Source organism: Hevea brasiliensis, chromosome 17, assembly GCF_030052815.1.
Source record: "Hevea brasiliensis isolate MT/VB/25A 57/8 chromosome 17, ASM3005281v1, whole genome shotgun sequence".
NCBI lineage: Eukaryota > Viridiplantae > Streptophyta > Magnoliopsida > Malpighiales > Euphorbiaceae > Hevea > Hevea brasiliensis.
Window position 1 is genome coordinate 4,663,606 of NC_079509.1, and position 12,099 is coordinate 4,675,704.

General features: G+C 28.3%; 2 protein-coding genes across 2 annotated transcripts; both read left to right on the forward strand.

The window, feature by feature from the left end:
• The first annotated feature begins 686 nt into the window (after nucleotides 1-686).
• On the forward strand, nucleotides 687-2,503 carry LOC110641604 (probable (S)-N-methylcoclaurine 3'-hydroxylase isozyme 2). The gene is made up of 2 exons (XM_021793389.2): nucleotides 687-1,678; nucleotides 1,800-2,503. Exons 1-2 carry the CDS (start codon nucleotides 773-775, stop codon nucleotides 2,403-2,405), a joined length of 1,512 nt encoding a protein of 503 aa, XP_021649081.2. The 5' UTR covers nucleotides 687-772; the 3' UTR covers nucleotides 2,406-2,503.
• Nucleotides 2,504-7,621: 5,118 nt separating this feature from the next.
• Nucleotides 7,622-9,557, forward strand: LOC110641603 (probable (S)-N-methylcoclaurine 3'-hydroxylase isozyme 2). Its single transcript, XM_021793388.2, has 2 exons — nucleotides 7,622-8,746; nucleotides 8,868-9,557. The coding sequence occupies exons 1-2, from the start codon at nucleotides 7,844-7,846 to the stop codon at nucleotides 9,471-9,473; spliced, it is 1,509 nt and encodes a 502-aa protein (XP_021649080.2). The 5' UTR covers nucleotides 7,622-7,843; the 3' UTR covers nucleotides 9,474-9,557.
• Nucleotides 9,558-12,099: the final 2,542 nt, after the last annotated feature.

Sequence of the window (12,099 nt, forward strand, 5' to 3'; positions counted from 1 at the left end):
ATTTAATCATTTTTGGTCAAGTGATTTAAAATCTGAAAGTTATTCTGGTCAGTTTAATTTTGGTAAGCTTAGTTTGGTGTTATATTCGTTGATAGAGAAACTCTCCAGATGACAGTTTACCTTTGAGAAAAGACCAGAGACAAATATAAGAAGTTTACTTGAGAGCGATATCTTCCCAATATTTTTCCAAAATGCTTCGTTTGAAAAGATGGACCCAGACCTGTTGAATTCCTTGCCAGAGGCCCAGAGAATTATGGATTTGCCAGGCAATGTAATAACCAAACTTCACATAATAAAATCCTCTCCTATCAAAATACCACGCTAAGCGGTCCTCTTGCATGTGAATTCCAACTGGAATAGACAAAATGTCCTCAATTTCTTCGTCCTGCTTAAGCAAGTTCAAATCCCACGAGTTGAACAGAATCTATGAGCTGAGATACTATTTCATACAATCAACAAATAGAATTTGACGATATAGCAGTTCTTTGTTGACTTCGTTGCCTTAATTTTGCCAGCTGCTTATTATATGGTAGTGACAACTCATATAGCATTGCTTTCATATGGCAGTACTTTGTTCTGATTAAATATTTAGTTGATGGAAGTACATTGTTGACTTTTTTGTCTTCTTTCACGAGCTTAGTTTTGTACATAACTTCATTTCTTGGTTAATGCAATTACCAAATTCATTGTCTGTTTCTGATATCAAAGTTCATACCTTCAAAAAAAAAAAAAAGAAAAATAACTTCTTTTAGTTGCAATATTCTCCAAGGATATGGATCAAACACGGACAGCTTTAACGAGAGTTGTTCATCTCTTCACTCATCCCTTTTTACTTCTTCTTGTACCCTTTATCTTTATCATCCTCAAGCTCCTCAGCTCTTCATCCTCGAAAAGGCAGCCTCTTCCTCCAGGTCCCAAAGCATGGCCTATCGTAGGCAACCTTCTCCATATAGGAAAAATGCCACATATCTCCATGGCCAACCATGCAAAAGCTCATGGCCCTTTAATTTCACTAAGGCTTGGCACCCGAGTCCTCATTGTTGGGTCTTCTCCGATGGCAGCTACAGAAATTCTCAAGACAAATGATCGTTTTCTGTCTGGTAGATGTGTGCCAAAAGCAAATCCCTATCGAAGCCAAGAACTCGACCGTATATCACTTGTTTGGGCCCCGCACTGCACCGAGGGATGGAAATCCTTGCGAGCCTTATGCAGGACTGAGCTGTTTTCAGCCAAAGCAATAGAATCACAAGCCAGTATGAGAGAGAAGAAAGTTGCCCAGATGGTAAAATTTTTGGAAAGTAGGCAAGGAAAAGTTGTTGATATTGGAGAAGTAGTGTTCACTACCGTTTTTAACACCCTGTCCAATCTCCTTTTCTCAAAAGACTTCATTGGTTTGGAAGATAAAGGGGTGGCTAGTGGATTGAAAAATCTTATCTGGAAGATGATGGAATTGGGCACCACTCCAAATATAGCAGATTTTTATCCTATACTCGCCGGGTTGGATCCTCAAGGACTAAGAAGGAAGAGCTTAAAATATATTCAAGAAATGTTTGCCGTTTGGGGAATTTACATTAAGGAAAGAAGACAAAAGCATGGCCAAGATGCTCCAAAAAACGATTTCTTGGATGTATTTCTTGCAAATGGATTTCAGGACGATCAAATCAATTGGTTGACTCTTGTAAGTAATAATTAAACAGTTCCTTCGCCTTAATTTCTCTCTTTTTGTTTGCTCGATTTGTTGTTCACAACTATAGTAATGGAAATATATAGTCTAAGAGATCACCATGTTTAATTTGCAGGAATTGTTCAGTGCAGGCACAGACACTACTACGACGACAATAGAGTGGGCAGTGGCTGAGCTTATCAAGAACAAACAAGTCATGAGAAAAGTTCGTGAGGAGCTAGAAAGAGAAATCAACAAAGACTATATACATGAATCTAATGTTTCTCAGCTTCCTTATTTAAATGCATGCATAAAGGAAACTCTGAGATTACACCCTCCTGCTCCATTTTTAGTTCCACGTCGTGCTATCGAGAATTGTGAAGTTATGAATTACACCATTCCAAAAGATTCTCAGATATTAGTCAATGTTTGGGCTACTGGGCGTGATCCCTCTGCTTGGGAAGATCCTTTGTTATTTAAACCTGAAAGGTTTCTTAACTCAAGTTTAGACTTAAAGGGTCATGATTATGAGTTTCTACCTTTCGGTTCAGGAAGGAGGATTTGTCCCGGATTGCCAATGGCTACAAGACAACTTCCAATGATTTTGGCCTCTCTAATACACTGCTTTGATTGGTCTCTTGAAAATAATGAGGATCCTGCGGAGTTAAACATGACCGAAAAGTTTGGCATAACATTGCAGAAGGAACATCCTCTACTTATTGTCCCTAAAAGAAAACTATAATTTCAATGGTTGTTTGTTAAGTATGTGGCACAACCTTTTGCTCCTTTCAAAAGATTTTGTCTTTAATAATATTGGCAATGACTTCAGTCTTTGCTCTAGCGATATGTATTTTCCTTATACCTGCATTTGTCTCTTTGTTAATTTTCTGGGCTAGTGGAAGTGAGCGTGAAAGGTAAAGCCATCCAGGCTCACTCATAAAACTGGAGGCTTGTAAAAGTTAAAATATGGGAAAATTCTTATTTACATTCTGTTAATTATAAATTAAAGATATAAATATATAAAAATTTATATATTTAATAGATAAATTTTATTATATATCTTATGTTTTGATCCATAATGAGTTAAATTTAAAAAAAAAACCCTTAATGAAATTAATTAGTAAATAAATACTAAAAAAAATTGAAATAGAAACCAACCGAATCAGTTGCTAATTCATTAAAATCAATTGTTAATCAATTTAGCAATCAATTCAGTCGGTTTCAATGAAACTGATTGCAAATAGCAACTGACAATCAAATTGATTTCCAAATTAATTAATTTTTTTAAAAAGTAAAACTTTTAGTAAAAAATTATTGGTTACTTGTAGAAATCAGTTTAGCAACCGAAACATAGCTAATTGCAAAAATTTTAATATATTTAATTTTATAATTTTGCAACCATATTGTAAATCAGTTATTATTTACAATTAATTTAGCAACCGAAAAGTTGATTGCTAATTAAAAAAAAATTATAAAAAAATTAAATTTCCAAATAACAAATAAATAATTCAAATAAATAATTTTTTAAAATATTACTAAGATAATAAATTATTAATGAAAAATTAGTACTAAAAAATTAGTATAAAAATATTATAAAAATTACTAATAATAACTATTATAAAAAATATTAATAAAAAATTAAATATAAAAAGATATTTATAAGAAAAATTACTAAAAAAAATACCATATATATTATAATAAAAAATTACTAAAAATTAATACTGCAAAAAATTTACTAACAAAAATTATATTTGTATAAAAAATTTTTATTTTATGACAAAGAAAAATAAATTAAATAAGAAAGATGAGAAACAAAAAGATAATGAAGAAGAAAAAAGATGAGAAAGAAAAAATAATGAAAAAAATAGATAAGAAAGAAAAATTGATGAAGAAAATATATAAAAATAGATGAGAAAGAAAATATGATAAAAAAATATGAGAAAAAAAAGGTGAAGAAGAAAGTAGGTGAGAAAAAAAAATGATGAAGAAAATATATGAGAAAAAAAATGATGAAGAAAATATATGAGAAAAAAAAAGATGATGAAGAAAATATATTAGAAGGAAAAGATGATAAATAACATAGATGAAAATGAAAAAAATGATGAAAATTTTGAGAGAAAAGATAAGAAAGAGAGAAAAAAAAAAAGAGTAGTGGAGAAACAAAATGAGTAGTGGTTTATTAAGCAAATTAATAATCGATTGTCGATTGCTAATTTTTTTAAAAAATTGGGTGAGAATTTTTGGGGAAAAAATTTTGTAATCGGTTGTTATTCTCAATCGATTTTAATTGGTTGCAAAATTTAATTGCTATTAGCATTCACAAATTGGTTACAAATCAAAGTAAAAAATTAAAAAAAAGTGAGAATTTTTTGAGAGCAAAAATCGGTTGCAAATTAAAAAAAATAAAAAATTAGGCGAAAACTTTTGTAGGAAATAAATTGTTGCTAAATTTTTAAAAATTAACTATTATACTAAAAAAAATGAAATTATAAATCGGTTACAAAATTAATTGCTAATAGCAACTAATTTCAATCATTTGTAAAAATCAATTACAAAAGTGATTTTTTTTGTAGTGAAATGTCAAACATACAAGTAATTAATCAGTGATTAATATATGTGACAATGATTCATTAGATAAATATAAAATATTCAATAGTATTTGATACACATCTATTTACTTGGTGTAATATTATTTAGACCCAGTTCATTATAGATCTAAAATATAAAAATATGGGATCTACATATTTAATATATGGATCCCATCATACATTTTGTGTCCATGATAGACCGGGTCTAAATGCCATATCCGTCCCCAACTTATAGAAACTAATGTAACTTGAAAAACTGATAGGATTTTCCTTAAATTTATAGTTAAAAAAATATATGAAACCTGTTAAAATACATTTGGTATGTAAAAATTGGCTCCGTGTTAATTAAACATATTTAAATACACACATATACATAGATCCTCTCTGTGATAATCAAAAGAAAATATTTACAAACTAGAGCTTCAACTGCCTATACATATGCACAATAATCTAAAACAAAATGAATTATAAAAGAATATACTGGTCTGACCTCCACTAGATTCTACAGCTTCTTGTTGCCTATATATATTTACAGTAATCTAAAACAAAATGACTTACAAAAGAATATACTGGTCCGACATCCTTTGGACTGTACAACTGGTGAAGTGGAAGAGAGGACAATATTAAAAGATAGGCTACTAGTGTTAGAGTCAACAAAAAGAATTTGAAATATTAAAAATTAAGGGGTGAGTATAACTATTCAATGAGCAAATGAATAAAAAAATAAAGAAGAATAAATAAGGTTTTGATATTTAATAACACCAATTCTGCTATGCTAGAAAAGGTCAATTGAATGAATGTCATTTAATCCGAATCATGTAACTGAGCTAAAATAAAAATTTATATTGTAAAAATATTACTAAAGTTGCTAGAATAACATAAAATCCGTAATATCCTCGTACACTTGTAATATGCTTCCTGTAGATAATATTAGTATCTCAAGTGCAAAAATAAATTTTAATAGCCTAAGAGCAATGCTAACATCTTGGGCTTTATGTTGACCCCATTGGTCCAAGAGTAATAAAAATATTGGTCATACACATATGTAGAGTTACTCTCAAAGGGTGACCACCTAATATACGCCTCAGAAGCTGTGTGTATATTAAGCGTTGTCCCAAAGACAGTGTAAATATAAGCTGAGCTAAAAAATTTTTACTCATTAACAAGGTACTATCTATTCGGCATATATGTTGAGTATATTTAACCATTTATTTAGTTATAATTATAAATCTCATCTTATTTAATAATAAAGAATAAAATTATCATTCTTTGTTTCCATTTACATATTTAGAAATAAATAAATAATTTATATTTAATAAAATACTAGTGTTATATATTTATCCACTCACCTATATCAAAAACAGACTGAAGCCTAAACCGCTAGAATATCCCTAGTAGCTACTGTAAGAGTTGGATCCTTTTCTAAAGTTAAGGAATAAAAGTGCATTAAGGAAGGAAATTTAAATTCTAGATTGAGAATAGTGAGATATAAAATGTATGATTTATGTTTGAAAATTTTAAAAGAAATCTAGCAGCACTCCAGCATAAAACTGAACGATCTCCAAAATTCTAACAGCTCAATAAGCTCTCAACAATTCACAATGCATCACAAATAAATTTAAAATATCCAATTGAGGCCTATACAAAATAATATGATAAATTCCAAATTTTCTCCATTTATTTCTCCTCCTCCATTCAACATACTTTTCTTCTCTTTGAGCATTTCATGCTAAAATTCTTTCCATTTATTAAATCAAAATTTTTGCTAGTTTAAATATAATTAAATTTACACTAATAGCCCCAAGAATTAACCACATCATATTTTAATTTCTTCTTTAAGATATAAAAACTTAGATCCAATCCTCTCTATGTACACCAACTCTTAATTTCACCTATTAAAGAGCACATACTTATGAGCTAGGAATTTACATTTTTATTTTTAACCCTAGAAATTGATTGTTTCAAAATAAAACTTTACCTAATAATCTAACACAAAGCTAATCTCCCTCATATTCTCATACCATAGAAAATCACCAAGGGATATCAAATTAAACTTTAATAATTAAACAAAAAGGGAAAAAGAGTTTACTCATTTGAAAGAATTGACTAATCCTTGTTACGGTTTTAGTTCAAGTGGGTGTTAAGCTAATAGTTTTATGAGTTTATGGGTTGATTTGTAAAATGAAAGTGGGTAGAGGGAGGCATAAGCAAAATTTTAGTTGTGGAATTTTGGAACTCCTCTGCTTCTGTGGAAAAAGGAAACCCTCTCCAAAAGCTTCTCTTCTTCCTATTATTATTATTATTATTATAAATTCCTAGACTTCTTCCCATCATTTACTATATATTATTATTATTTTATTTATTTATTTATTATATATTATTATTATTTTATTTATTTATTATTATTAGTATTTTTTTTTCTTTTTATAGACCCTTGTCAATTTGTTAAATGAGCTAGATGTTACACTAGACAAGAATATATATATATATATATATATATATAATTGTTTGGAGAAGGAGATTAGTAAGTGAAATTTAAATTTTTATAGTTTTGAACTAGTTAAGGAGAAAACTAGCGGATGGCTACATATGCAAGGCACATGAGCATAATTTTACTTAAATATAAGATGGGGTCCGCAATTTTTTTCTTTTACATAGTTAAATAAATTTTTTAATAAAAAAAAAAAATTATTGGCATGTCAAGGTTCATAAAAAATGTTTTTATTAATTTATATGTTAAAATTAATAATTTTATTTAAAATATAATATATACAAATTATTAAGATTATTATAAAAAATATTGGCAGGTTCATAAAGAAACGTTTTTATTAATTTACATTTTAAAATTAATAATTTTATTTAAAATATAATATATACAAATTATTAAGATTATTATAAAAAATGACATCGGCATTGTCTAAGGTTTATAAAAAAATGTTTTTATTAATTTTTTAAATAGAAGTATATTTTTTATGTTTTATTATTTTTTTATTATTTAAAATGTTATTATAAATTTATACTGATAATTATTTTTTTAATATTTTATATATTTTTAATGCGTTTGTATTTTAATAATTTATATAATATTAAATTTATATTTATTACATTAAGACCGATTAATATTAATTGTAAGTATAAATATATTAATAATTTAAATATTAAAAATTAATAAATTCACGCATAAAATAAGTAAATAAAAATTAAATAATTAATATAAAAAAGGTTAACACTCATTTATGAGAGAGTGATATGTGATAAATTTTTTAATAATTAAAAAAAATAAAAAATTTATATTATTATTTACAGATAGTGAAATGTGATAAATTTTTTAAAAGAGGAGTCGTGTGACCAAATATATATATATATAACTTATTAAATAACCGACTAATTAATAGGGTACAACTATTTTCTGCCATTGGCCAAGACAATCCTTTCTCCTTTGTTTTTATGGTTCTTTCTTTTCTTTGCTTAAAAAAGGCGATTTTACCAAGATGTAGAGAGTTTTCTCTCTAGATCATAGGTTTTTCTCCCATTTTTGAAAGGCTTTTAGACCAAAAAAAAAAAATCTTAAGCTGCAGTCTTCTGCAAGGATATGGATCAAACACAGACAGCTTTAACAAGAGTTGTTTATCTCTTCACCCATCCCTTCTTACTTCTTGTACTCTTTATCTTTATCATCATCAAGCACTTCAACTCTCCATCTTCGAAAAGGCAGCCTCTTCCTCCAGGTCCCAAAGCATGGCCTATCGTAGGCAACCTTCTCCATATTGGAAAAATGCCACATATCTCCATGACCCAATATGCCAAAGCTCATGGCCCTCTAATTTCACTGAGGCTTGGTACCCGAGTCCTCATTGTTGGATCTTCTCCGATGGCAGCTGTAGAAATTCTCAAGACAAATGATCGTTTGCTATCTGCTAGATGTGTGCCGAAAGCAAGTCCCTATCAAAGCCAAGTACTTGAACGAATAGCGCTTGTTTGGGCCCCGCAATGCACCGACGGATGGAAATCCTTGCGAGCCTTATGCAGGACTGAGCTGTTTTCAGCCAAAGCATTGGAGTCGCAAGCCAGTTTGAGAGAGAAGAAAGTTGCCCAGATGGTAAAATTTTTGGAAACCAGACAAGGAAAACTTATTAATGTTGGAGAAGTAGTGTTCACTACCGTTTTTAACACGCTATCCAGTCTCTTTTTCTCAAAAGACTTCATTGGTTTGGAAGATAAAGGAGTGGCCAGTGGATTGAAAAATCTTATCTGGAAGATTATGGAATTGGCCATTACTCCAAATATAGCTGATTTTTATCCTATACTTGCCGGGTTGGATCCTCAAGGACTAAGAAGGAAGAGCTTAAAATGTGGTCAAGAAATGGTTGCCCTTTGGGAAATGTACGTAAAGGAAAGAAGGCAAAAGCATGGCCAAGATACTCCAAGAAACGATTTCTTGGATGTATTTCTTGCAAATGGATTTCAGGACGATCAAATCAATTGGTTGACTCTTGTAAGTAATAATTAAACAGTTCCTTCACCTTAATTTCTCTCGTTTTGTTTGCTCGATTTGTTGTTCACAACTATAGTAATGGAAATATATAGTCTAAGAGATCACCATGTTTAATTTGCAGGAATTGTTCAGTGCAGGCACAGACACTACTACGACGACAATAGAGTGGGCAGTGGCTGAGCTTATCAAGAACAAACAAGTCATGAGCAAAGTTCGTGAAGAGCTAGACAGAGAAATCAACAAAGACTGGATAGATGAATCTCAGGTTTCTCAACTTCCTTATTTAAATGCATGCATAAAGGAAACTCTGAGATTACACCCTCCTGTTCCATTCTTAATTCCACGTCGTGCTGTTGAGAATTGTGAAGTTATGAATTACACCATTCCAAAAGATTCTCAGATATTAGTCAATGTTTGGGCTATTGGGCGTGATTCCTCTGCTTGGGAAGATCCTTTGTTATTTAAACCTGAAAGGTTTCTTGGCTCAAGTTTGGACTTAAAGGGTCGTGACTTTGAGTTCCTACCTTTCGGTTCAGGAAGGAGGATTTGCCCCGGACTTCCAATGGCTACAAGACAACTTCCATTGATTTTGTCCTCTTTAATACATTGCTTTGATTGGTCTCTTGAAAATGGTGTGGATCCTGCCGAGTTAAACATGACCGAAAAGTTTGGCATAACATTGCAAAAGGAACATCCTCTACTTATTGTTCCTAAAAGAAAACTATAATTTCAATGGATGTTTGTTAAGTATGTGCCAAAGATATTTTCTTTAATAATATTGGCAATGACTTCAGTCTTTGCTTTAGGGATATGGATTTTTCTTATTCTTGCATTTGTCTATTTGTTAATTTTCTGCACTAGTGGAAGTGAGCATGAGAGGCAAAGCCATCCAGATTCACTCATGAAACTGGAGGCCTATAAGATTTATCATAAATTAAAAATATAAATATATAAAATTTATATATTTAATAAATAAATTTTACTGTATATTTTATATTTTAATGTATAATAAACTAAATCTAAAAAAAAAATTCTTAACAAAATTAATAAATAATAAAAAATTTTTATATAGATCATATAACAAAAACATAACTATGTGAGACCTATATATTTAATAAATATCTCATCATACGTTTTATATTTTGATCATGATGAATCGATCTAAACAAAAAAAAATCCATTGAACATATATATATATATTATCATTATTTCAATCGAAATTTTGGCCACTAATATATCTGAAATTTTCTTATATCTATATATATATTTTTTTTATTTATTGGAGAAGGAGATTGACGAGTGAAATTTAAATTTTTATATTTTTACGGTTTTGAACTAAGGAGAACTCGGTAATCTTCTATAGAAAACTAGCGGATAGCTACACATGCAAGGCACGTGAGCATAATTTTACTTAAATGTACGAAGGGGTCGGCAATTTTTTTTTTTTACATAGTTAAATAATTTTTTAATTAAAAAAAGACAATATTGGCATTGTCAAGGTTAATAATTTTTTTTATTAATTTATATTTTAAAATTAGTAATTTTGTTTAAAATATAATATATAAAAATTATTAAAATTATTATAAAAATATATTTTTTTATTTTTAATTAATTATTTACATATAAATTTTGAAATTCACGTAAATATATGAATATTATTTTATAAATTTAAATATGCCAAGAAAACTAAAAATAAGCAACCTTTACAATAATGGTAGGGAGACATTGAAATGAGAGATTTCTACTAATTTTTTGATGTCAAGGTTTATTCATTGTGATTTTGTTAAGGGATGGCAATGAATCGGATATTTATAGGTATTTAATTCGATTAGAATTATCTAATTATAATCTAATAAAATACATTTAGATAATATATAATTGAATTTAGAATGAATTTAAATTTAAAGAATAATACCTATAGCATATTTAGATTAGTTGGAACTATTAGGTAAATCTATTTATATAAATAATTAATTAAATCAAATATATATATAATAATAATATTTTTAAATTTTTATATATTTTATTTCAAATAAATGAAATTTAAATATTTTATAAATTATTAATAAATTTTTTAATATAAATTATTAATTAAAATATATAAAATCAAATAAATTTCAATATTTTTTATAATAGTAATCAGATTTAGAATAAATTCAAGTAATTAAAAATAAATTCTAATTAAATTTGAGACAAATTTAAGTAGAGTGATTTTCTTGAATTGTAGAAAAAGGATTTATGGTTGGAATTTTATAATCTTATACCAATTGGATAGTGTATTTAATTTTCTTTTAAAATAATTTTCTAATTATTAAGTCTCACATTAATTAAATATTAGATAAAAATATTTTATATATAATTTGAGTAATTTTTTTATAAGATATTTTTTAAAGTGAAATTAAATATGATTTATTTTATTAACATGATAGCAAAGTTAATAAGTTATAGATATCTAGTCCTCCCATAAAATGTATTCTAGAATAGAGTTAGAATCAACCTTAGTTTAACTTTCTTTGACTATAATTAATAAATTTTTGGAGTTAATTATATACAATTTTTGGCGTTAATTATATACAATTTTTTTAAATTCAAGTAATTCAAATTGTACTTTTGCAGGAAAAATTATTAGATACACTCTGTATATATACATTATTTCTTATAATTATATAAAATTTATTTTTTATATTATAAAAAAAATTTATTTTTCTGTGAAAAAAAAATTATTTTTTAATATTATCAGTATATTTAATAATTAACCTCCTTACGGTTGTAACGTGGAACTGGGTAACAAAAATTGTTTTCCCCACCACCAATTGACTGTATTTTTTTATGATATTTGGGTCATTGGGATTGGGGAGCCTCCAGTGGCTTGTTACAAGCCCAGACGCGCAGCCCAGCAACAGAAGATAGGGGTAAGACTTTGTGCCGGATTAAAAGAACAGCCCAATGTTGAGGAATTGGTAACTGGCTAAATTTGTAACTATTTGGCCCAATACAACACCATTGCCATTTCTTTGTCAGGCACTCCATAAAATCTCAATATCTCATCACATTACTAGAAAAAAAAAATGTTTACTTTTACAAGATGAGGTTAAAATGAGGCGACAGCCGATTGAGAACATCATATTGAATCTTTTAAAAATGTAATAATAATCATATTGCTTCATAATCAACTAATATTAATTATAAAAAAAACACTCGGATGATAAAAGCATATTGATATAATAATAATAACAACAAATTAATAACAACAAAACTCAGTAAATAGCCGACTAATTAATAGGGTACAACTATTTTCTGACAACGGATGGAGCAATTATAGAGATATGGCCCTCCCTTGCCATTGGCCAAGA

Bases quoted from the DNA above. Each gene is read 5' to 3' on its own strand.
- LOC110641604 (XM_021793389.2), top strand. From the start codon at position 773: ATGGATCAAACACGGACAGCTTTAACGAGAGTTGTTCATCTCTTCACT. The intron at 1,679-1,799 runs GTAAGTAATAAT...TTTAATTTGCAG, and splicing joins AAATCAATTGGTTGACTCTT to GAATTGTTCAGTGCAGGCAC.
- LOC110641603 (XM_021793388.2), top strand. From the start codon at position 7,844: ATGGATCAAACACAGACAGCTTTAACAAGAGTTGTTTATCTCTTCACC. The intron at 8,747-8,867 runs GTAAGTAATAAT...TTTAATTTGCAG, and splicing joins AAATCAATTGGTTGACTCTT to GAATTGTTCAGTGCAGGCAC.